At 51.8% G+C, this 24,219-nt stretch overlaps 1 protein-coding gene across 1 annotated transcript in view; it reads left to right on the forward strand.

Moving 5' to 3' along the window:
* The window catches only part of HTR3A (5-hydroxytryptamine receptor 3A), a 41,243-nt gene extending 32,703 nt beyond the window's left edge, over window positions 1-8,540 (forward strand). The window contains exons 13-18 of the mRNA XM_040483064.1: window positions 1,655-1,764; window positions 3,028-3,197; window positions 5,167-5,327; window positions 5,691-5,901; window positions 6,018-6,239; window positions 7,715-8,540. Of these exons, the coding sequence (XP_040338998.1) occupies window positions 1,655-1,764; window positions 3,028-3,197; window positions 5,167-5,327; window positions 5,691-5,901; window positions 6,018-6,239; window positions 7,715-8,013 (1,173 nt within the window). The 3' untranslated portion in view covers window positions 8,014-8,540. The remainder of the gene's footprint in view (window positions 1-1,654; window positions 1,765-3,027; window positions 3,198-5,166; window positions 5,328-5,690; window positions 5,902-6,017; window positions 6,240-7,714) is intronic.
* Window positions 8,541-24,219: the final 15,679 nt, after the last annotated feature.

A 24,219-nucleotide genomic window follows, 5' to 3' on the forward strand; every position in this document is an offset into this window, starting at 1 on the left:
TGATGGGTAGCTAGCTGGGAGCTTGCAGGGAGCTGGCTGGGAGCTGGCGGGGAGCTGGGGGGGAGCTGGCGGGGAGCTGGTGAGGAGCTGGGGGGGAGAGCGGGCAGGTAGTGGGGACTGCTGTCCGCAGGCTGGTCCTGGGCTGGCAGGCCCTGAGCTGCAGAGCAGATTTGAGAGTAGAAGGGAAACAGAGGAGCTGGCGAGAGGGGGCGGGAGGATGGGGCCAGGCCGTAGAGGTCAGAGCTTAGAGGGGCTCTGTCTGGGGACATGCCAGGCATGTGCAGGTCTCTGTTACATCCCTCCACTGCTCATGAGTGCTCCCCACTACCACCAGCATGCGGGACAGAGGGTGGGGTGGAGGCAGAAGCCAGATGCTGATTCCTGCCAGACTGCTCTCTTCTGCCCTAGAAAAATCTCTTAATATAGAGCACTCCCTGCATCAAAGGAAGGAATGCACGAGAAGAAGCAGCCCAGGGCTCCTTTCCTGGGACATCTGGCCTAGGTCCCACCTCTGGACCTCTAGGGTCACTTGTGTGCCCAGCAGTAACGGGATGCCAACCTACTGTGCCAAGGGACCGGAATTAGAGACACGAATGAGACTCAGGCCCTGCCTGCAGTGAGCTCACAGACTAGGAGAGGCCACAGACACATGAACAGACAGTTGAATGTAGCAAGATTTCCAATGAGGCAAGAATGAGATACCAACCATGAGGGCACAGAGGGGGCACATGAAAATTCAGCCTGGGGAGTGGGGGGCACGGAAGGTTCCCAGAGAAGGGAGCAGACAGATGCTCTGACTGAGTCTGGAGGGACACAGAAGACCTCCCTCAGGGGAGAAGACAGGGATTGCGGTGTGGGAGAGCGCAGGTCTGCAGAGACGTGGGGTGTTTGCGCGCAGTGGAAAGGAGACTCCATAGAGGAGATGGCAAAAACATGAGGCTCCAGAGGGGAGCCCGGGTGGCTTAGTCGGTGGAGCTTCAGACTTTGATTTCAGCTCAGGTCATGATCTCACAGTTCAAGGGTTTGAGCCCCGCGTCAGGCTGTGCACTGACAGTGAAGAGCCTGCTCAGGATTCTCTCCCTCTCCCTCTGTCTCTGCCCCTCTCCGACACACGCTTTCCCTCTCTCAAAATAAATGAATAAATCTAAAAAAATAATGAGACTAGAGAGATAGCTGGAGGTCAGATTGTGCAGGCCTTTGCTGGCCATGAGGTTGAACTCTATCCCAAGTGCAAGAGGCATCCCTAGAGTTTTAAGCAAGGGAATGACATAATTACGTTGACTTTTTAGATCAGTCATTCTGACAGGATAGTGAGGAATGTGTTGATCACAACTTAACAGTAACCATCTCTACCCTGTCAGATGCATCTTATTGTCCCAATTTGCATATGAGCAGACCAAGACCCAAGAAGCTATGTGTCCAAGATCCCGCAGTTGGTGGATGGGATAGTCAGACGGGAGAAATGACCGCAGGGCAAGGCGTCATTTTCCTGGGTCATATTTGCATGCCGGGAGAGTGTGAGCACAGAGATGGGGGGACTCTCAGTACTGCTGAGTGATTCCCCCAAGAAGATGCCCGTCTGTTGCCTGGGCACTGAGCGGTGAGGTCATCCCGAGGGGTGGCCGCCTGTGACCATCCCCTGCTCTTCCCCTAGTACTGGACAGATGAGTTTCTCCAGTGGAACCCTGAGGACTTCGACAACATCACCAAGCTGTCCATCCCCACCGAGAGCATCTGGGTCCCAGACATTCTCATCAACGAGTTGTGAGTGCTGTCATTTGATGCTGGGTGGCTGGGTGGTTCTGGGGCTGTGGAAAGATGGGGCTGGGGGCAAGACTCTGCTGTGGCATGAGCGGTCTCACCCAGGCTTGCAGAACTGTAGGTAAAGTTGGCTTGGGCCCAAATTCCCCTTTGGTTTCTTTCTCTTTTTTTTTTTTTCTTTTTTCTTTTTAAAACTCCTCTTTTTCTACGCCTGATGTGGAAACCCTGTACTTCTTGGTCCAAGGGCCCCCTTCCCAGGGAAGGGAAGCCAAGGAATGAATTTGCCCTGTCATAATAGCTGAATGAAGGACAGCTGTGGTTTTCAAGGGGACAGTGAGATTCCCAATAGGGATGAAGCTCCAGCAGTGGTCCCCGGGGTGATTTGGAGACACTCACACCTCTCAAGTCATACACATGCCTGGCTGGCTCCAGATCGCACCCCCAATGTGAAGTGGGTACCACCATCCTTGATTCGCAACAGCTGACAGCCCCGGCCAACATGCCCTCCCCCCATCCTTCAGGTTGTTCAGGCTCCACTGCCTGGGCTTCTTAATGCCAGGCGGTGGAAGATGGCTGGGGGACACAGATGGAAGGAGGAGGTGGCCCGGGGCCAGTTGCCCTCTGCCGGTACCCACCACATTGCCCAATGACGTGGCTGCCACTCAAAGTGCTTTTCAGGGGAGACAGTTGACCTAGACCTCGGGCTGGAAGGATCCCAGTTCCTGGCTGGATCTCCAGGTTAGACTGTGAAGTAGCCTGGATCTTAGTTTCTTATCTCTTGGCCTGATTCCACAGAAGGCTGCAGGCTCAGGACCCTAAGCTCAGGCCACTCTGTGCCACAGTGGTCGTTTGGGAGAGCCTAGGGGTTGGGGATCTGCTGAGAGAGAGTGACAAAGTCCACCTCGCCTCTTTTCTTCTCAAGGATTTCTCTAGTTCCTTTTCCTCCTGGGAAGATTATTCTCATGTCACAGGACCTCTAGGCAAAGAGGAGCCCAGGTCAGGATGGATCCCCAGGATGGATCGTCCAACAAAGTTTGCCCATTGCCACTGGGCTGCTGATCCCGGGAGCTGGGCTCTGCCCAGCTGCGTGGGTGGTGGAGTAGGGGCAGCTGGGCATGCTCATGACAGCAAGTGGCTTTGAGGTACCTGGATTCCTCACCTGCCTTTTGTGGCCAGGTTGCCGGGGGAATGAAGGAGCAATGCCCTTTCCTGCTTGGAAATGGCATGTAATCTTGAGCCCCCAAACTGCCCCTGTTCCCTGGCCAGTGTGGACGTGGGGAAGTCTCCAAGTATCCCGTACGTGTATGTCGGGCACCATGGCGAGGTCCAGAACTACAAGCCCCTCCAGGTGGTGACCGCCTGTAGCCTGGACATTTACAACTTCCCCTTCGACGTGCAGAACTGCTCGCTGACGTTCACCAGCTGGCTGCACACCAGTGAGTACCGCACACAAGCTTTGGGGGGTGGGGGTGCAGGTTGGAGGGTCCCCAAAACCCCTACTTGAGGAGCCCACCCTAGCAGGCACTCTCCTTTATTCAAGTTACTTACTGCTTATTTCGTAATGCCGCTGAGCCTCTGTTTCCTCATCCTCCAAACGGGACTCTGTTGTTCTTGCCATCTCCCCAGTAGTCACAAGGGTTGAATGATCGCCAGGACACCCGGTGAGGGCTAGGATCTGACACTAAGTGTCTCTTACTTGTCTTTTCTCCATGGGTGCACCCTCCCCCTCATCTCTCTGCCCAGCTTTCTTCAGTCACCTCCCCAACGGTCCCCCTCTCCTTCATGCTCCTCAGAGCCAGCAGGGAGAGCTCATTAAATGCAAACCTGGCCTTGCCCCTCCCTGCCTAAAAGCCTCAGTGGCTTCCCTGCACTCCTGAGATAGAACCCAAACCCTTCACCTGGCCGACAGGGGCTGCCCACAGTCACCACTCCAGCCTCAGCCCACGCATGTTCCCCTGAGTCCTGCCCAACCCAGCTGCCTTCCTTCCCAGGCCCCAAAGCCCTTGTTCTCTCCCCTTCTCACAGGCTGCTTCCTCTCCGGGGCCACCCTGCACCCTCCTCCTGCCCCCCACCACTCCTAGTTCAGCCAAGTCTCCTACTCACCTAATCACAGCACTGGCGTCAGTGCCTCGGGGAAACTCCTCTCATCTCAGACTAGCCGTCCCCCTTGTCCAATTTTTAGCACCCTGATCTTCTCCCCACTTCTATTACACTTGTAGGTGTTTGTTCAATGTCTGCTCCTCGATCAGATATAAATTCACAGAGGGTAGGACCATGACTTCCGGCCCACCATTAGGTCCCCAGTACAGTGCCTACAAAGGAAGGTGCTTGGCAACTTTTATTTAATGGATGAATACGAGGTTCTCACTAAAGTCTACAAAGTGAGCATCACCCTCTGGCAAGAAGGCATCCTCCACTTCTATTTGATTTCGTCACATTAACTGTAAATTACAAACATAATACAGAACTTCCTTGCACAAAAACCACAAGTGCAAATTATCTTTGACTTTTGACCTCCACCTTCAATCCCGAACTCTTCACCAGCAACTCCACACACCAAGACTTAACAGCTTTTATCAGTATAAGCCTCATATGGTATGTTCTTCCAGATCCTTCTCTATCCTTTGCATATACACATACATACTCCTCTATGGAAAGTACATGAAAATTATTTCTTAGGTTGTTATTTTACTAAATGTATCATTCATGCCACTGCTACCTGATTCTCTTTACAGACAACAAGAAGCATTGGACATCTTTCCGAGTTAGTGTGTATTTAGATCTTTACCCTACATGTTGACTGCTGTAGGATAGCTCAGGGTTGGGATGCATCATAGTTGATTAAGCAAGCACTTTCCTGATTGGTGGACACGTAGATCTTTCCCTATACTTTGCTGTAACGGACGCTGCTGGCTTTCTATATGTCTAATGTCTCTAGTGTAGATGCAGAGAAGTAAAACTGCTTTTCTCTAAGTGAAGATTTTGCATATTTCCCTAATTCACCTTTGAGGACAGTCAGCCCTATGAAGGCAAACGTGAAGAATGTTGACTTTTGTTCATTTCCTAAATGGGGGACCCTAATGGAAACCTAGAAGAGGTGTGCATGAGAGAGAGAGGGAGGCAGGGAGAGGGAGAGGAAGAGGGAGGAAGGGAGGGAGAGAGAGAGAGAGGGAGAGAGGAAGAGAGGAGAGAGAAGGAGAGAAGGGGCTTTCTAATAGTTTGGTTCTGGTAGATACAGTGTGCGTTATCACTTCATTTTACGGCTGAGGACACGGAGGCTGAGGGCTAAGAGCTGAGTCCACCTAAGTCCTGCCTGTGCGGCCCACCGCGGGCCCCACCCTCACAGGGCCCGGCACATCCTCCTGGCCCTGGACTCCAGAGCTGGCTCGGTCTCTTCCCTCCCAGTCCAGGACATCAACATCTCCCTGTGGCGCTTGCCAGAAAAGGTGAAGCTCGACAAGACTATCTTCATGAACCAGGGCGAGTGGGAGCTCCTGGGGGTGCTGACCCAGTTTCGTGAGTTCAGCATGGAAAGCAGCGGCTGTTACGCAGAGATGAAGTTCTTCGTGAGTGGCCCTGGCGACAGACGCGGGGCAAATGATAGCTAGAACTGCTGGGCGTCATCCCCAGGGAGACTTCAGGAGGCGTGTGGGGAAGACCATCTATACCCCTTCTCCCAGCTCCAGGTCACACACATGCGTGGGACCTTCTGGGCAGCAGATGGGGAAGCTCAGGGGAATTGTCCCTTCCTCGTCCTCTGCAGCCACCGGCCTCAATCCAGAGGCCGGATGTGAGGTCTGTCCGGTTCTTCCTCTTCCAGCAGGGCCAAGCCGGAACTCCATGAAGCGAGGGGTCCATGATGGGCTGGGGGGTCCTGGGTGCAGGACCTGTGTGCCCCGGGTTTTCCCCAGCTCCTGTCCTGGTCCTAGGTGGTCATCCGCCGGAGACCCCTGTTCTACACAGTCAGCCTGCTGCTGCCCAGCATCTTCCTCATGTTCATGGACATCGTGGGCTTCTACCTGCCTCCGGACAGTGGCGAGAGGGTCTCCTTTAAGATCACACTCCTCCTGGGCTATTCTGTCTTCCTGATCATCGTGTCGGACACGCTGCCGGCCACAGCCATTGGCACTCCCCTCATTGGTAAAGCCCGCTCCAGGGGAAGAGCACAATGTGGTTGGGGGTGGGGGTGGGCGGGGGCTGAAGAACCGGCGCCCTCCCACCTGCTGTGTGTCCCCCGACCTTCCCCGCGTGCACAGGTGTCTACTTCGTCGTGTGCATGGCGCTCCTGGTGGTGAGCTTGGCTGAGACCATCCTCATCGTGCGGCTGGTACACAAGCAAGACCTGCAGCAGCCCGTACCCGCCTGGCTGCGGCACCTGGTCCTGGAGCGGGTGGCCCTGCTTCTTTGCCTAGGGGAGCAAACAGCTTCCCGACGGCCCCCGGCCACCCCCCGAGCCGCCAAGACCGATGACTGCTCAGGTGAAGAGGGAAAGGGGGCGTCCCACACGGAGGGCCTGGGGGTGCGGACGTGGTGGAGAGTCTCTGGCTGGCGAGTCTGACCGGGGCTGGGAACTGAGTGCCACCCTGCACCTGGCACCCCGTGCCGGGTCTCACTGGGAGGCAGCAGAGTTCAGCCAAAGTCATCGGTGGGCCCTTTCTGCACCTTCACCTCCCCTCATCAGTCCGGGTGTGGAGAGAGACGGGGCGAAGTGAGAGGCTGAGCCTGTCAGGAGCTCGGAAGGACTTGCCTTTGTCTGAGATGGACCCAAAAGGGGGTCAAACAGGTGCCCCTCCAGCAGTCATGGGTCCCCTTACCTCGCATGGCTAAGCGTGCAGCCAGGATTTCTAAAACTCTGCATTCAGTCAGCCCAGAGACCAAGTCCCCTTCGAATTTCAAACACCTATGACAGAGGGACAGGGGTGCAGGGGACAGTAAACGTGAAGCTCGTTCTCCCTGACAAATTGTTTCAGCTACATCCGTTGCTGGTGGTGGTGGTAGTTGTGGTTTGTCGATGTATTTGTTGAGCACTTTGAGGCAGGCACGTGCGCTTTCTGTGCGTGATCCCAGGCCATGCACAGGCCCCGTAATAGGATTGTCATCCTCATTTGTCAAGCGAGGAAACAGGCATAAGGCCAACTAGCTTGCCTTAAGTCACAGAGCCAAGGTACTGGTGGACTGGTCTGAACCCAGGCCCAGCTGACGCTCTGCTTGTATTTTTCACCACCCCTCTTTGTCCTCCCTTCTGGCGAGAGCTAGGCCTTTTACAGGAGGTGCATGGTTAATCTAAGACCACCTCATCGTGAACTGATGAATGAGTACTCCAGCCTAATGCCCAATTTCACTGCTCACCTATGAGGTAGCCATAGCTGAAGGTGTATTTTCTGGTACAAAGGGACTTGGACTGGAGTCAAGGAGAGGGCAGCAAGGCCATATGGCATAGCAGAGACAGCAGTGGAGTCACAGTCCACATACCTTCAGCCTTGGTGGCCTCACTTTTAGATGATGCTCCAGCTGTGTGACCACAGGCTAGTCACTTAACCTCTCTGAGCTTTAGCACTTCCATATAAAAAGTCCAAATAGTAATCACTCCTACTCTGCCTCTCTCGTGGGGCTATTGTGAGGCTCAAGTGAAATAATAGATATCAAATTGCCGCAGGAAGCCCAGGTGTTTAAAAAAATGCATGGGAAAAATAAACACCAAATTCATATCTTAGTGACCTGGGGACAGATTGGAGGATGTGACTAAGGAGGGGTATGCAGGAATCTTCACCGGGTTGCTTTCTTTGTTCGCTCAAGTGAGACGTTGGGTACACAAATAGGTAAGTTCACATCTATACTGTTTATGTCTGGAATTCATAATAACAATTTCTGCAAGCCACAGGCACAGAAGGGACAGTGGTCGTGCCATTCTCCCAGGCTTCCCTCCTCTGCCAATGCTGTGCCCTTTTTCCAGATGTGGGGAACCACTGCAGCCATTTGAGAGGACCCCAGGACTTGGAGAAGACCCCAAGGGGCCGAGGCAGCCCCCCACCACCACCGCGGGAGGCCTCCCTGGCAGTGTGCGGGCTGCTGCAGGAGCTGTCCTCCATCAGGCATTTCCTGGAGAAGAGGGACGAGAGCCGAGAGGTGGCCCGGGAATGGCTGCATGTGGGCTCCGTGCTGGACAGGCTGCTCTTCCGCATCTACCTGGTGGCGGTGCTGGCCTACAGCATCACCCTGGTTACTCTGTGGTCCATCTGGCAGTATTCTTGAGTAGGCACAGCCCAGTGGGGGTGTTTTGAGGGAGGGGTAGTAAGGCACTGGTTAGAATGGGGATTGAGGATTTCAGGGCCCAGCAGATGCCAGGGATGTTTTCAAGACCCTGTCCAATGCCAGTAATTCTGAAGCAGGGCCTTAACTCTTCCCCAAAAGCTTGATGTTCAAGACTCTTGTACCCCACCCCACCCCACCCAACTTATCATGGCTTTAAAACATGCTGTCTTTGATCTAGAAAAACCCATGCATTCCCTAACTTCATTCTATTTATCTGTGTATCAATCCTTGATTTCCCCATTGTCACTTCCCTGAATAAGGCACTTTGAAATTCTGCTCCTCCCCCTTTAGCCTTGTTTTTAGATACAAAGCAAACCAACTCTCTACTGCACATGGCTGGTAACACTGCATTAGGTTTATTCAACCGTAATGGTCTCCTTCTTCACCTCACCTGTAGCCACTTCCCTGAATACTCATGTTCCTTTGGATGATGGTGGGGTAGGGGGCGGGTGGGGGTAATAAAATACAATGAAGCCTAAACTCTCTTCTTAACCATTTGTCAGCAGCTGGGTGGGTGGAAGAAGAAGTTAAACATTGCTGGTGGAAATGAGGTAGGGGTATTACCTGTGGTTTCAGTATTTGGTGCTTCCTAGCCCAGGGAATTGGGAGGTGACCACATAGTGGCTGTTATGAAGACCTAATAGGAGGTGGAATTCAAGGTGGGAGGGTAAGGATCATGAACACTTAGCAATGCCCTGCTCTGTTAACCCCCAGGAAGATGCCGGGAGAGTCCTCACAGTCTTGTTACCATTCTGTGCTCATGGTCTGTCAGTGAAGCTGAGAGCGAGCTCTCTCCCTGCCAGAGGATCCTGCAGTGGAGGCCAAGACATCAGCACCACGGTCAGCACCCACTGGTCTGGTCTTTGGAAGACAGAGGAAAGCCAAGGCTTGAGTTTAACTATCTCCTTTGGGAACTCTTAGCAGCCAGCCCCTGGCACATTCACCCAAGAGAGCAGGACCATGAAAGAGGCAGAGTCAGGAGCCTGCTCTTCAATGTTACTTTTCATATCCTGGTCCCCTGTCCCAAACACCAGGGTTTAAGACATGCTCAGGAGCACTCTATCACTCCATCACTCCATCCATCTAACAAGCGTTCAGAGGAAAGGAATGCCAGAACCCACCCAGAGTGACCTTAGTGTCACAATGTTTTGCCTGAGGCTTTCTCTGGTTCTCCCTTTCTCATTCCAGCCTTATCCTTCTCCCCGTCTTGGGCTTCCTGTCACTCAGAGGAAGGCATGCTGGACATGCACTAAATGCTGCCAGTCTAAAGGGAAAGGACCCCAAAGGAATCTTTGGGATGAACTGTTCTGGGCTGGCCAATCATAAGGGCTTCAGTAGGGAACATGTGAAGTTATACTTTTTCACGACCCCAAACTGCAGTTCTAATTTGTAGACCACCCTGCGAAGCTGGATGGAGGGTAGACCTTGAGCCCTTGGGAGCTTCAAGAATGAGATATCCTAGAGACTGAGGAAGAGGACTCATCTCTTTTAGCTTCTTTCAGCTTCTTCATACCCTGTGCTCCCCAGCATGCAAAGTGAACTCATTAAATATTGTCTAACCAGCTGCTGGCTCCTAAGGTGAACTAGAATGAGATTTTACCTGCTTCTTCCATTCCAGACATATGGGCTTTTGCTATTAAATAGGGATTTTATATTTACCTTTGTTTTGTTGATGGGTGGATATCAGGGTCCCCCAGCAAAAATCAAGAGGCTGTGGGGCTGGGGATTGGCCCCATTCACAGTTGTTGCCTCCTGCTGAGCAGAGATTGGGCTACAGGTGGTCGTTGTCCACCCCAACTCTTTCAGGACGGTTCTGGAAGCTCATACTTTGGAGCCCGGTCTTGGGACCAAAAGCTGCCCCACCCCACCAGGATTTGCTGGGGCTGGTCAGGCTACTGGCGGAGTCTCATGCCTCTGGCCAGAGAGAGAGAAAGGGGGACAGTCTGACACTGTCAGTGCACCACTGGCCAGTAAGTGGGTGGCTATTGACAAAGTGTCCAACCAGAAAGCTAGCAAGACACTAATCAACCTATTGATTCCTCATCTCCCCCCCCTACCCTTCACCCACAATCAATGGGGCAACAGAGCCCAGCATTGAGGCAGCCAATTAACCACCTTGAGAAAGAGCCGCCACGTGTAACATCTTCTGCTCCACTAGCCACAGCCAATCAGCTCATTGATCCGGCATTCAAACTGTGCCACCCAGGGACAGGAAACTGAGGCCCAGGGCCAGAGAACACCCAGTGTACTGCCTCTCATCGATCAGTACTGATCTTGATCTTCTCCCAAGGAGACCTTTGCCCTGTGCGGGATATGAGAACGCTCAGAATTTCCTTCCCACCTGTTATGTCTCCCAGAACCTGCTCCCTTCCTTCCTCCTGCCACTTCGGCTCATTTCTTCATGAGACATCCAGAGAGAGAGAACCAGAAACCACCTGTGTCTTTGTAAGCGTTTCTGAGAAGCCTGCCGGTTCTCTGTCTTCTCCCTGCTCCTCTCCTGCAGCCTCCCCTCATCACCTACAATACTTGGGTCCTCACCTTCCCTTCCCACTCACGCTGCTTTCCAAACCTATCATGTCTATGCAAAAGATCCCACTGGAGGTCTTGAAAGTGCCTGGCATGAACCCTTCCAACCCCCTGTGGATTCATGGCCCGTACTGCTCAAGTTGTGGAGTCCACTGCCACCATCCCATCTAGGAGGCTGCCTTTCTACCTGGTCAGCCACAGCCTGGGCTCCGTGACCTCAGGGTTTCTGACAGGAGTGGACCTTCCCTGGCCTCCAGGATAGTCCAGGGAGAGGAGCTAAACTCAGAGCCAGGATATGGGAGATTTCCCCAAGAGAACAGGAGAGAGAAAAAGTTGCCCAGGGTGGGGAGGGGGGGAGGTGCAGCGGGGGAGGGAGAGCATGTGGAGAGGTGGGGTTCAGCAATCACTAGCCAGATTCTCCTCCCTCCCCCACCTCCCTCCAGCCTCTGAATCAATACATTTTGGATCTAATCTAATAACAGAGATTTAACGAGGGGATAATGCTCGTGGAGCGGCCAGGCGCTTTGTCTCTTCTTTCATGCGGCAGCTGGGGCCCATTATCCGGGGACAATGCCCCATGCTAATCACTCCTCCTCTTCTCCGAGTGTTTGGGGAGGGGCGGTGGGCAAAGAGGGCAGCTCCTCCCTGATTGGAGGGGAGTGGAGGGGCGGAAGAGGGGGGAAGAAGTCGAGAACCGGCCGGATGGGCCCCTCACAATTGTCTTGACCTGATACGAACTCATTGGCCCTCTCCCCCAGTGCACACGCCATTCACGTCCACGCTGACCGCTCAGGGTCGGGGAGCCCTAACAGTGCGCACAAACAGCAGATAATTACCTATCAGCTGCAAGTCCCCGTGGCTGGGAGTTGGGTGGGTTTTTTTTTTTTTTTTCTTTTCTTTTCTCTAACTTGGTCCTCTATAATTTAAGCTCCCCCATTAATGCTTGTGATTGGCCAGCCCTGACTGTCATGGTTAGAGAATTAAACCCTGCTTTTAGAGACCAAGAATACCCCTCTCTGAAACACAGCCACATCTTCTGTCTCTTCTCTCTGGGACCTTGCAAAGGTGCTTGGCCTGCAGGAAGAGGTGTGGAGGTTAGACTATAGCAGGAACTTCTGGACAGTCATATTGACATGAATTAGATTGAGAGTCCGAAAGGGAAGGAATGGAATCTTATTTTCGAGAAGACTTGGAAGAAAGAGAGCTCTGTATCTACGTTGGGAAGGGACAGACCAGGGAGGAAGATCTGCCTCAGTCTCCACCGCCAGAGCCCAAGTTGGATGGAACCTAGAACTGGGGCATCTGCAGTGGCCACCCCCATTTCCTTATACAACACAGCTATTGGGGGCACCATGGGTGCGAGTGGCTACCCCAGATTTGCATCTTGGCCCCATCACACGCCAGCTGTGAAACCTTGGACAAGTACTTAACTCCTCTGTGCCTCAATATTCTCATCTGCAAAGTTGGGGTCATATCAGTACCTGGTTCATTGGGCACGTGTCTCCCAATATGGGGCAAAAACCCAGGGAAGCATGAGGCTGGAGTCGAGAGGTGTCTCGGGGCGTATCAGCCCTTCCTCAGTGTGCTCACATCACATTCGGAATGGGTGAGAACGTCCTCCGGGAGAGTAGAGGCCTTTATCCTTCTCATCCCCATTTCAGAGACAGGAAGGCTAAGCAAGCTGGTCACTCATCATAAGGCCAACGGGGGCTCAGCTTCCCGTTCCCACCAGGTTGGATTCAGACCTCTGTGCCCCATCCCTTTGTGTCCCCCTTTCTCCCATTACTCCCCCTTGTCTCACCCTGCACATTCCCAGCTCCTTTGCACAGAATTCCTGCCTAAAACAGCTTGGAGCCCCTGCGCTGGGAAGGTGTGTGCATACTGGCACAACATGGGTGGCCTACCCCTGGGTTTCTCCTATTCCGTTCCACTTCCAGTGTCCCTGTCTGCAAAGAGAATGAAACTTTTGGCAGAGGGCCACACCATGAGGATGACACTTGGGACTCTGGAAGCCTAGGGAGTCCCTTCCATGTATCTGGGAGGACCCCCGACATACACACCATCTTTCCCACCCTCAACCCCAAGACTTAGAAAGATCTAGCCTAAGGCATGAAATAAGATGTCAATCTTTGTCCCAGAAGAGCCACAACCCTGTCTTTCTGAAGTCTGTCCACAAGGTGGCAGCAAAGTCCAAACGTTCTATGGAGAGGCCGGAAACCTTGGATCATCCCCTTGGCTTCTTCCCCAGGAGCCTCTGAAGCCCTCTTCCTTCAGGGCCGGAGTGTTTCATGCCCTGTTTTGATACTCTGGGCAGAGGCTGTCCCACTGACCCCTTCCCCTGTCACACAGCTGTGTCCATGCTGATCCCTGGGCAACTGGCCCTCTTCTGTGCTCAGAGCTGGACTCCACACAAAGCCACACACCTAGCTGCTCTTCTGGTTTCTGCTTTTGCAATGAAGGTATTGATGCCTGATGGTGCAGAAGCTGTTTTACCCAAACCTGTACACATACAGGCCCACGGAGGACTCTCAGCCTTTTTCTGCTGCCCATGTCTCCAGGGCGCCAACCCCAGGCCGTCCTGGGCTGGCTGAGATGGTTCTCAGTGATCCCAGGAAAATAAGGTGGGAGAAAGGTACTGGGCAGAGCAGGAGCTGGTGGGGGTCAGTAGTCAGACAGGGGTGGTGGGACATAGAGATAGCTGTCCAAGAGCTCTGGGGTCAGTGTTAAAGAGGTGCAGTTGGTCCCAAACACGGTGAGCGAAAGGACTCTTTTCCCAGCACAGAGCCTGTATCTTTGCTGCTGTCACATGCTAGCTGGGGACAGTGGTCGCCTGCTGCTGCTGTAACAAATTACGAATCTAAAAACCCAAGTTTATTATCTTGCAGTTCTGAAGGTCAGAAGTCCAAAAGGGACCAGCAGGGATGTGTTCTTTCAGGGATGTCTAGCGGGGGATCTGCGTCTTTGTCTTTTTCTGATTCTAGAGGCCACCTCTAGTCCTTGGCCTGTGGCCCCTTCCCCGTCTTCAAAGCCAGGACTGGAACAGCGTCAGATCTCTCTGCTTTGTTGCATCTCCTCTGATGCTTCTGCTTCCTTCTCGTACAAACACTTTGGTGGTTACGGTGGGTCTGCCTGGATAATCCAGAATAATGTCCCCATCTCAAGATCCTGAACTGTACCACATAGGCACAGTTCCTTTTACCCCGTAGTATGGCCTGATCACAGGTTCTGGGGATTAGGAAGAGGACATCTTTGGGGGAAGGGCACCGTTCTACAACCCTGTGAAATCCTGTGCAAAGTGCTTAACTTCTCTGTGTCTCAGTTTCTTCATCAGTAAAATCCATTCTATAGCAGGACCTGCCGTACAGGATTGTTACAGGGAATAAAAGAACCAAAACTGGGGTGCCTGGGTGGCTCAGTGGGTTAAGGGCCTGACTCTTGATTTCGGCTCAGGTCATGGTTTCGTGGCTCATGAGATCAAGCCCCGATTTGGGCTTTGCACTGACAGCAGGGAGCCTGCTTGGGATTCTCTCTATCTTTCTCTCTCTGACTCTCCCCTGCTCTTCTGCATGTTCTCTCTCTCTCAAAATAAGTAAATAAACTTAAAAAAAAAAAAAAAAGGAACCAACACAAGTAAAGGGTTGAGAACAAAGTAAATGCTTGGTAAATTTTAACTACAGTTTTATTATTGCTCTTACAATTCTAGAAGCTTCCTGCCCGGACACCTGATCAGCAAAATCAGGTGTGGTCCACCTCAGACCCATTTAATTAATACTATATATGAAATACACTTTCTATTAGGCAACATTCATTTGTGCAATAGTTTATGGTGATACATCCTGCATTAGTATCACTTAGCAGAAGAGAATATGTAAGCAGAACCCAGGAAGCAATGAGTCTCAGACCCCAGCCTGGCAGGCGATACAGGATCAGGTCGAGGCAGGTTCTCTCCTCTCCTCCCCCCTCTCCCCAAATCTGTTCATCTTCCCAGTGGGCAGAGGCACTTGACAGTGGTAAGGGCTTCTCCAGGTAAGAGGTGTTCAGCACGGGATGGGGTCTGGAATCACTTCCCTTCTCCTGATCCACCTTCTTTCCTGAGAAAGTACACGGAGGCAGGGGAATGGACAGCATGGCCTCTAGAGGACCTTCCCAGCTGAAGGTCCCGGAAATTCTGCCTTTCCATCTAGGTGACACTTAATCATGGCTTAGGCTCCAGTTCTGCACTGTGTCTTCTTCTCCTGGCTGACATATCCAACTCCATGGCCCCTTTCACCCAAGGACTCACTTTTCTGGTTCTCACTAATGAAACTCAAATCTGTCTGCCATATGGGTTTGTCCTCGGGCTTCAAATTCCCACCAAGGGCTCACGCCTCCAGAGTCTTGTGAAGGTGAGGGCTGTTTCTCCCACTATGTTAGCCTCAGCCAGCACACGCTCTTCCCACACCCCCGCCAATTTCTTTACAATAATTGTGGTGCACTCATTTCTTGCTGAGTGATTTGCTTTAGCATTTATCCCGGCTCCCAGCCTGTAAGTCCCCGAAGGCAGGTGTTTCTGGTGGTAGTCACCGCTCGCGTTGTGCCTGAACACATCCCGTGCTTTGCATTTGGTAAGTGAATCAATGAATGCATCGCAGTTGGGGAAAGAGACACCTGCTTGCAGAGGGAGACCTTACCTAAAATTTCAATTCTATGCTGCCCTTCAGCCCTCACTGTGGCTACCGGTTTGGGGTGGGGGTGGGGGGCAGGGAGTCCCGTGCTAGAGAAAGACCTGGGCAGCTGCAAGGGTCCTGGGGAACGTGAGGGCAGTCGCCTTGCGGAGGCCGGGTGGCCATTGAAGCTCCTTTGCCACTTGCTCGGCGAATCTTCTCCGAGACACTTAAGGGAACGAATCCCTTTCTGCCAGGACCTCACACTGAGCCACTGTAGCTGGTCTGGGGCTGTGTCTGCTGAAACGGTGAACTCCCTCCCCCAGCAGGGACTGGCTGCTTCTTACTCGGGTCCACACCTCCAGGGCCAGATGCATGCCTGGCCCAGGGTGGGAGGCTCAGGCTTTGTGGGATGAAGGAAGGAAGGTGGTAGCGTGGATTCCATTTCAGTCTGTGTCTACTAGGATGACCACAGGATTTTTCATCCAGACCGGAGTATCTTTGTCCCGGAAACAGAGGCAGAATTAATAACAGCACACGGACAGCCTACTCTAGAGTGGGGTTGTCCGGGGCAAACGGGATGCATGGGCACCCTGCATCTTCAGGGTCTTCCCGGCCCCTTCCATGGCGGAGACCCTGCTGGAGCTGGCCAGCTGGGAGTGCTTCCACTCCCACGAATTCTAGGGACAAGAGGTCTTGGGCTGGGGGAGGGGGAGAGAGGCCTCAGCACTGCCCTTTGTCCACTCTGGGATCATGGTTTTCCTCCTGAGGTTTGCCTCAGAGGTCAGAAGGATTTCCTGTGGGGTCACATTCCTCAGCAGAGCTCCGGGGCGGGGGTGGGGGGTCCTGGGCTGGCCTCTGCCCTCCCACCTCTAAGAAGAAGGATGGGCTGATGCTGGAGCAGGAAGCGGCGCGAGGCAGGCCCAGGCAGGCAGAAAGGGGCTCTGAGGGCCCCACCCCCACCATCCAGAGGGCTTGGTTCTGCGAACCGCCTTGACCCCCTTCACCCCCAGAGCAGGAGACGCTGCCTTGTGCTCGCGTGTGGGGTGGTGGGATGCAGTGAGGAGGGGGACTGCTGACAGAGGGGACGTGCCCCGTGGGGTTGAGCGTCGGCTAAATGCAGCTGGCTTGACAAGGAATCCTCAGATAAACCATTGCCTTAAAGGTCTGCTTTTCATTAATAATCTGGTTTTATGGAGGAGGAAACCCATCCGCCCCCCCCACCCCCCTTCAGAGTAGAGAGAAAGAAAGTACAATTGTGTTGCTAAAGGGGGAAATGGATGTGGATCTCCCCCTAGCTTTCTGACAGCTCCTTGGGGGTTGCCCAGAGTTTGGGAGTGGAACAGAACTTCCCCTGAGGCCAGGCCATATCTGTGCAGTAAAGGCCAAGATATCAGGAAGATGGTGGGAAATGGGGTGGGTAAGAGGTTCAACCCTGAAGGTCTACTGTGGTGTCTTCTGAGATTTGGGGTCGGCCTCACCATCCCCAACATGCCTCTGGGCACCCGTTTCACAGGGCTGCTCTGTCAAGCTGCACAGGTTGTGCACTGTACAACCCTAGGGGCACCATTTACACGGACCCCAATGTGAACAGAGCCCCTGGAGTTGTGCCACTCAGGAAGCTCTGTCAGGAGCCTTTACACGTGCTTGTCCCTCTGCGTAGAATGTCATTGTGGCAAGATCTGGCTTAGATCTCAGCTCCCCTCAGAGTTCTTAGTGCCTCCTTCCTGCGTACCCACCACCCCCCCCCACGCCTCTGTTCTACATTTACTGCACGGAATTGCAGCGATCTGCCTCAGTGTCTGTCTTCTCCACTCTTCCGCCCTGCCGCCTTCCTAACACAGTGGCTGGGCTGTCGAGGCACCGGGTGAGTAATGCGGCCTGAGCCCTGGAGCTGGCGGGACTGGGGAGATCACCGTGCACTCTTTCATGGCCAGGAAGATGCTGCAAAGTGACTTGTCCACAGCCACTCAGGGGCGTGAACGAGAACGTGATGGACGGGCCGGGGCAGCGAGCTCCCCCTCAGTACTGGAGATGGGGCAGGCTTCTAGGAACCAAACAATGCTCTCTGTTCTGAAAACACCTGGGAACTGGGCCCAAACCCTCTTTCTGGTAGGTCACCCTCACCTGTCCTCGGGGGGGGGGGGGGCGCCCCGGTCTCCAATGGTGGGAATTTTAAAGGCTAGTTTGACTCTCTCTGCTGTAATAAGAAACTAGCAATTAACTATTATAAGCCTGTTTTACAATCGTGTGGAACCCCTTTTATCCACTTTGCTTTAAACGGTTGTATCTTTTATCCCTAGTTTTCAGGAATATAAAACTTAACAGCGTTTGCTGCAAACCTTCATACTTTGCCTTACAGTTTATTGCTCCCTCTGCAGATATATCTTTCACGTAAATAAGACTTTCATCCGTACAGTGCTGGGCTTGGGCCACCACGGGTCTCCATGCTTTCATCAGTGGGGCTCACCTTGGGACACAAGGTGATTCACACGGAGCCACTGGCCTGCCTTTGGTCCCTTGTCCTCTGATCGGGGCTGGAGCAGCAGCCCTGCCATGAAGGAGGTCGTGAACCCCAGGGAGAGGGAGACATGATGGGGAATCCCAGAGGGGTGTGCTCCCCCCGCTCATGCTGCGCCTGTTCTGAGGTTTGGGTCTCCACAGACACCAGCCAAGGACACCAGTCCTTGGGTAGGGCAAGGGAATACCCGGGGAGTATATATCCAGGGTATACCCAGTGAGAATACCCGGGGAGAAGCAGCAGTGAGCTTTGCCGGAGCTCACCGATGGCATGCCTGCAGCAGAGCATAAACCAAGTTCACGGGCAGCCACTGCCCTGGACTTCCCAAGGCATCAGCCTGAGGGCCTCTCTGGGCCGGGGCTCCATCTGGAACAGCCGTGGCGGCCAGGAGGACCACACAGGCAACTCTATCCCCAGGTGAATTCCCCACGTTTGCATTGATTTCCTGGTTTTCGGCGTGGAGTGTTTCTATCACACGCACACATGGATGGCACCTCATGTGGTGGCCTGGAGAGCACCGCTCCCGGACCTCCAAGTGCAGTGAGTAATCAGTCAAGGGCTCCAGCTGCCACACTGACGTCCAGGGCTGCCCTTGTGTCCAGGCCACGCCCCTGGGGGGCTGCTCCTGGCCATGGCCAGGGACTGAGTGGGGCAGGGGACTGAGAGACCAGGGCTTCCCTCAGGGCCAGCTGGCTGGAGGACCCCTCAACAGCCCTGCCAAATCTTTCTTACGCTGCATGGCAGTCTGGGAAGATTCCTCTCTCTTCACGCACTCTCGCAGAGTGCGGTCGGACAGCAACCCCGGCCTCCGCCTGCCCTGCTCACTCACCATTTTCCCCCGCAGGCATTTCCCCTAATAAAATCCTGCGCATTTAATCCCATATTGGCATCTGATTCTCAGAGGACCTGGATTTGCACGCCTCTCGGCCGCAAAAGGAGAGACAGCTGTCCACATGGGTGTTGCTGGCAGAGAGTTGTTTATGTAGACAGCTGCTGGGAAGACAGAACATACTTATATGCAATGCTAGAAACAAACGCATATGTATTTCTAGGTAGAGATGTGTAGGTGGGTATAAGTGGATAGATATAAATGTGCCTTGAAAAAAAACTTTCTTGGGGCGCCTGGTGGCTCAGTCAGTTAAGTGGCCGACTTCGGCTCAGGTCATGATCTCACAGTCCATGAGTTCGAGCCCCGCGTCGGGCTCTGTGCTGACAGCTCAGAGCCTGGAGCCTGCTATAGATTCTGTGTCTCCCTCTCTCTCTGACCCTCCCCTGTTCATGTTCTGTCTCTCTCTGTTTCAAAAATAAATAAACGTTAAAAAAATTTTTTTTTAATAAAAATAAAAAAGACTTTCTTGGGGCTCCTGTTGGCTCAGGTAGTTAAGCAGCCAACTTCGGCTCAGGTCATGATCTCATGGTTCGTGAGTTTGAGCCCCACATTGGGCTCTATGCTGACAGCTCAGAGCCTGGAGCCTGCTTCCGATTCTGGGTCTCCCTCTCTCTCTCTCTGCCCCTCCCCAGCTGGCACTCTGTTTTTCTCTCTCTCCTCTCAAAAATAAATAAACATTAAACAAATTTTAAAAAGATTTTCTTATATTAGGGCAATTTTAGATTCACAGCAAAATTAAGTGTAAGGTACAGAGACTTCCCATATACCCCCTACCCCACCCCCACACATAGCCTCCTTCATTAGCAACACCCCCCACCATTGTCATAATCGACGAACCTATACTGACACATCATAATAACCCAGAGCTCCTATATTTCATTAGGGTTCACTCGTGGAGTTGTGCATTCTGTGGGTTTGGACAGATGTACAATGATGTGCACTTGTCATTACAGTGTTTTCCAGAATAGTTTCACTGCCCTAAAAATCCCCTGTGCTCCACCCATCCCTCCCGCACCCCCAACTCCTAGAAATCACTGATCTTTCTAATGTCTCCATAGTTTTGTCTTTTCCAGGACGTCACATGGAGTCATATAGTATAAATACACTTTTTAAATTGTACTCATGCTACACTTAGGAGCCAATTGCTAGTTAGCTGGTGATGTTAATGTGTGGAGAGGGTGATGGATGTGTAGCCATAACAATATTATCTTGCATACATAAACATTTTAATTACTTTATTTTTTACAAGTTTTTTTAATGTTTATTTTATTTTCTAGAGAGACAGAGAGACAGAGCACGAGCAGGGGAGGGGCAGAGAGAAAGAGAGAGGGGTCACAGAATCTGAAGCAGGCTCCAGGCTCTGAGCTGTCAGCACAGAGCCCAACACGGGGCTCGAACTCCAGAATGGTGAGATCGTGACTTGAGCCAAAGTTGGGTGCTTAACTGACTGAGCCACCCGGGTGCTCCCACATTTTTATTGACACGCATGATCTCAGTTAATTCTCAATTCTACAAGAGAGGTAATTATTTAAAAAAAATTTTTTTTTTAATGTTTATTTATCTTTGACACAGGGAGAGAGACAGAGCATGAATGGGGGAGGGTCAGAGAGAGCGAGACACAGAATCTGAAGCAGGCTCCAGGCTCCGAGCTGTCTGCACAGAGCCTGACGCAGGGCTCAAACTCACAGACCTCGAGATCAAGACCTGAGCCGAAGTCAGACGCTCGACTGACTGAGCCACCCAGGTGCCCCAAGAGAGGTAATTATTATCTCTATTTTCACAGATGTGAAACTGGAGGCCAGGAGAGTATTCCAGCAGCCAATGGTGGAATCTGGACTTGTCTGTCGATAACTCCGCATGTCTGTGAAGCGAGATGATAGGCGTGCATAGAGGAGGAGGCGGGACTGGATGGGTAAGTAGACATCACTGAACATATGTGGAGACAGATGTGTGCTCTGGCAAACGGATGGAGATGTGCAAACCTTTCCCCCACAATCAAGACCTCTTGTCTGCAACTCAGGACTCAGGCTGGGTTTAAACTGGAGCTCAGAACAGAGTTCTTTCTCCGTAAACTTAACCTCACTGCTCAGCAGTAAGTCAAACCCCACTCCTGGATACCAGGAAAGCCCATCCCTACTCTAGAAATTAGTCCTAGCACTTGGCATGGGCAGCGGATAGTGAGACGTATAGAATTTTGTATTTTGTTTAACTGTCCCCGTGGCTCGTTTTCAGAACAGAACTGCTCTTCTGTTTCAGTAAAGACCTCCTACTCGTCAAAGCCAGTGGTCCTATTTCACCACTTGCTGTGACCACTTTCTCCCTGAATCTCTTCTCCATGCCTCCCTGGATACACTTTGTTCTGCTGTCTGGACACAGTCCTTCTCAATTTCTTCCAGGTTGTTCTTTGGCTGCTCCACAGCAGACCCTACCAGTTGACTACCCAACAGCAGTCTCCCCTAGTGTTCTAGTTTTCTCCTAGACACTGATGGAACCCTCAGTTTGTCTGGTATCCTCCGTCCTCTTGAGCAGCACTGTGTTTTCTAGGAGTTGAGCCCAATCCTCACAGATGAGTCTTGATTAATCTAATCCACTGCTTCTCAGAGGATGATCCCAGGACTAGCAGCATCGGCCTGGCCTGGGAACGCATCAAAAATTCATCCAAAATTCAAATTCTCATACTTGACTCCAGAAGTCTGAGTTCTCCCACTGAACTGGAAGCCCCTGGGTTGGGGCCCAGCCCATCTGCATTTGAACAAGCCCTTTCCTTATAAGGACACCAGTCATACTGGATTAGGGCCCACCTTACTCCAATATGACCTTATCATAACTTGATTTCATCTGCAAAGACTCTATGGGGAAATCAGTTTACGTTCTGGGGGCCTGGGAGTTAGGATTTCAACATATCTTGGGGGGAGGCACAATTCAATTTATAATAATGTTTTCAAAATTTATTTTATTTTAATGCACTTATATAAAAAATGCAAAAAGCCAAGAACATCTTGTAAGAAGAATAACGGAATTGGAAGATTTACATGTACTGGTTATCAAGACTTTGTACATAATTACAGTAATCAAGACAGGTTGAAATAGGGGCAAGCACAAATATACCGAGGGGACCAAATAGAAAGTCCAGAAATAAAGTCAAGCTTATATAGATACTTCGTTTATGGCAAGGTTACACTCCACCACAATGGTGAAAGGATGGCCCTTTTGACATGATGGGTGTCTATACTTCACATCTATCACAATCATCCATTCTAGATGGATTGTAGACCTCAAAATGAAAGGTAATCAGTAAAACTTTTAAAGGAAAACATAGAGTGTCTTTATGATCTTGTAGTAGTCAGTGATTTTGTAAGCTGGACACGGAAAGCATTAACTGTTGTGGAAGTCTGTTACTTTGGTGGATCCCAATGAACGCAGCTGACTGTATTCATACCTCTGTGTGGTCTCTTCCCCCGGAATGGGGCTGGGCTTGAGCGTTTACTTGATCAACAGAATGTGACAGAAATGATGTGATACCAGGTTCCAGCTACAGGAAGTGCTGCCATCCAGAATTCAGCTAAGGATTCAGGACCCCAGAGGGAACTCTTTTTTTTTTTTTTTTTTTTATGTTTATTTATTTCTTTTGAGAGAGTGTGTGTGTGTAAGAGGGGGAGAGGGGGGCAGAGAGAGAGGGAAAGATCATCTCAAGCTGGCTCGATATGGGGCTCGATCTCATGGACCGTGAGATCATGACCTGAGCCAAAATCAAGAGTTGGGTGCTTACCAGACTGAGCCACCCAGGCACCCCTCCAGAGGGAACTCTTACCACGTTTGTCTGGGATTCCTCATGGTAAGGTAGCATTCCAGCCGACCTCACATCCCTACTTACTTAGGAAGCTCTAAAGACCATGCCTCCTGGGTGATTCATCATTGGTGCACCACCCCCCAAATATCCACTAAGCTGACCCATTTCCCAGAGCCCCCAAACCCTTCCGTCTCTCCTCCGGGGCTTCCGAGCTATAAGCAGCTCACTCCCTTCTATCTCCACATCTGTCCTCTGAGGACACAGTCCCCCCTTACAGTCCTCTTACGTAGTTCTGGGGTGAGGCCCCCAAACTGCACGTATGACAAGTTCCCACTGATGCTGACACTGCTGGCCAGGGAATCACACTTGGAAAACCACCGCCATTGCCCTTATTAAATCGCTGTTCCGCGCACATCCTCAACTCTCTGCCGGCTCCCTCGCTGCTACAAAGCCGGCAAAGCCTCCACCCAGTGTGGGCCCAACTACCCACATTCCCTGCTCCTGTGGCTGAGTCGCTGAACGTTCTTGGAGAAAATCACACTGATGGGATTTACTATAAATCCATGGCCTCAAGACACGATGGGCACTCGATGCCCCTCTTGCAAACCTATATTTCTCTTTTAACTTTGATTTCTTGCCCTCCAAATAATTATTTTATTACTTCCTGGTTTTTTTTCTATTCCCCCCCCCTCTTTTTTTCAAACCTCCCACACATCTTCCATGCCGCTTCTTGTTCAGACCTCATTCTTTCATTCGTTGAGAAGATGGGAGCCATCAGAAAGGGACCCCTTCATCTCACCAACACCAAGGCCATAGATTAACTGGACCTGTACCCCGGTTCTCACAGGTTAAAGGGCAGGGAGAGCGGGATGCTTTTAAAGGCCACCCCACCTCGTGTTGAGTTCCGCCCTCATCCCTTTCTCAAGGGCTTTGCTTCTGAAGTTACTTCTTTGCATAGCCAAAGCAACCATATCTACTGGAACATTCTCAGGAACAAACGTATCCAGTGCCTCCTATCATTAAGAAGACACAAAAACAGAGGCACCTGGGTGGCTCAGACAGTTGAATGTCCGGCTTCGGCTCGGGTCATGATCTCACAGCCCGTGAGTTCCAGCCCCGCACTGGGCTCTGTGCTGACAGCTCAGAGTCTGGAACCTGCTTCAGGTTCCGTGTCCCCCTCTCTCTCTCTGCCCCTCCCCTGCTCATGCTCTGTCTCTCTCTGTCTCAGAAATAAATAAACATTAAAAAACATTAAAAAGAAAAGAAGACACAAAAAGAAATTTTCCTTGAAACTGCTCCAAAAAGAAACCTCTCAAATAGTTTTCGTATCTCCTTTTCTTACTTCCTTACCTTCAATTCTCTCTTTAACTCAGCTGGCCTCAACAGCCATCACTCCCGTGAATCTTGTCGAATTTACCAAGAGCCGTATACAAATGGCCAATATGCACGTGCAGTAGTCATCCGGGAAATGCAAATTGAAGCCACAATGAGATACTATGTCATACTCTCTAGGATGGCTGAAATAAAAAAGACAGACGAGAACAAGTGAAGGTGAGGCTGTGATGAAATCAGAACCCTCAACGTGGTGCTGAGGATATAAAGTGGTGCAGCCACTTTGGAATACAGTTTGGCAGTGTCTCAAAATGTGAACCCCAGTGATCATATGACCAAGCAATTCCACTCTAGGTGTGGACCCAGGAGGAATGAAAATGTATGACCAAAGAAAAACTTAACATCCAGATGGTCATAGCAACATTGTTCATAAGAGCTTTCAGAA

This window comes from Herpailurus yagouaroundi, unplaced genomic scaffold (genome assembly GCF_014898765.1).
Source record: "Herpailurus yagouaroundi ecotype Mexico unplaced genomic scaffold, PumYag 161, whole genome shotgun sequence".
In the NCBI taxonomy this organism is placed as follows: domain Eukaryota; kingdom Metazoa; phylum Chordata; class Mammalia; order Carnivora; family Felidae; genus Herpailurus; species Herpailurus yagouaroundi.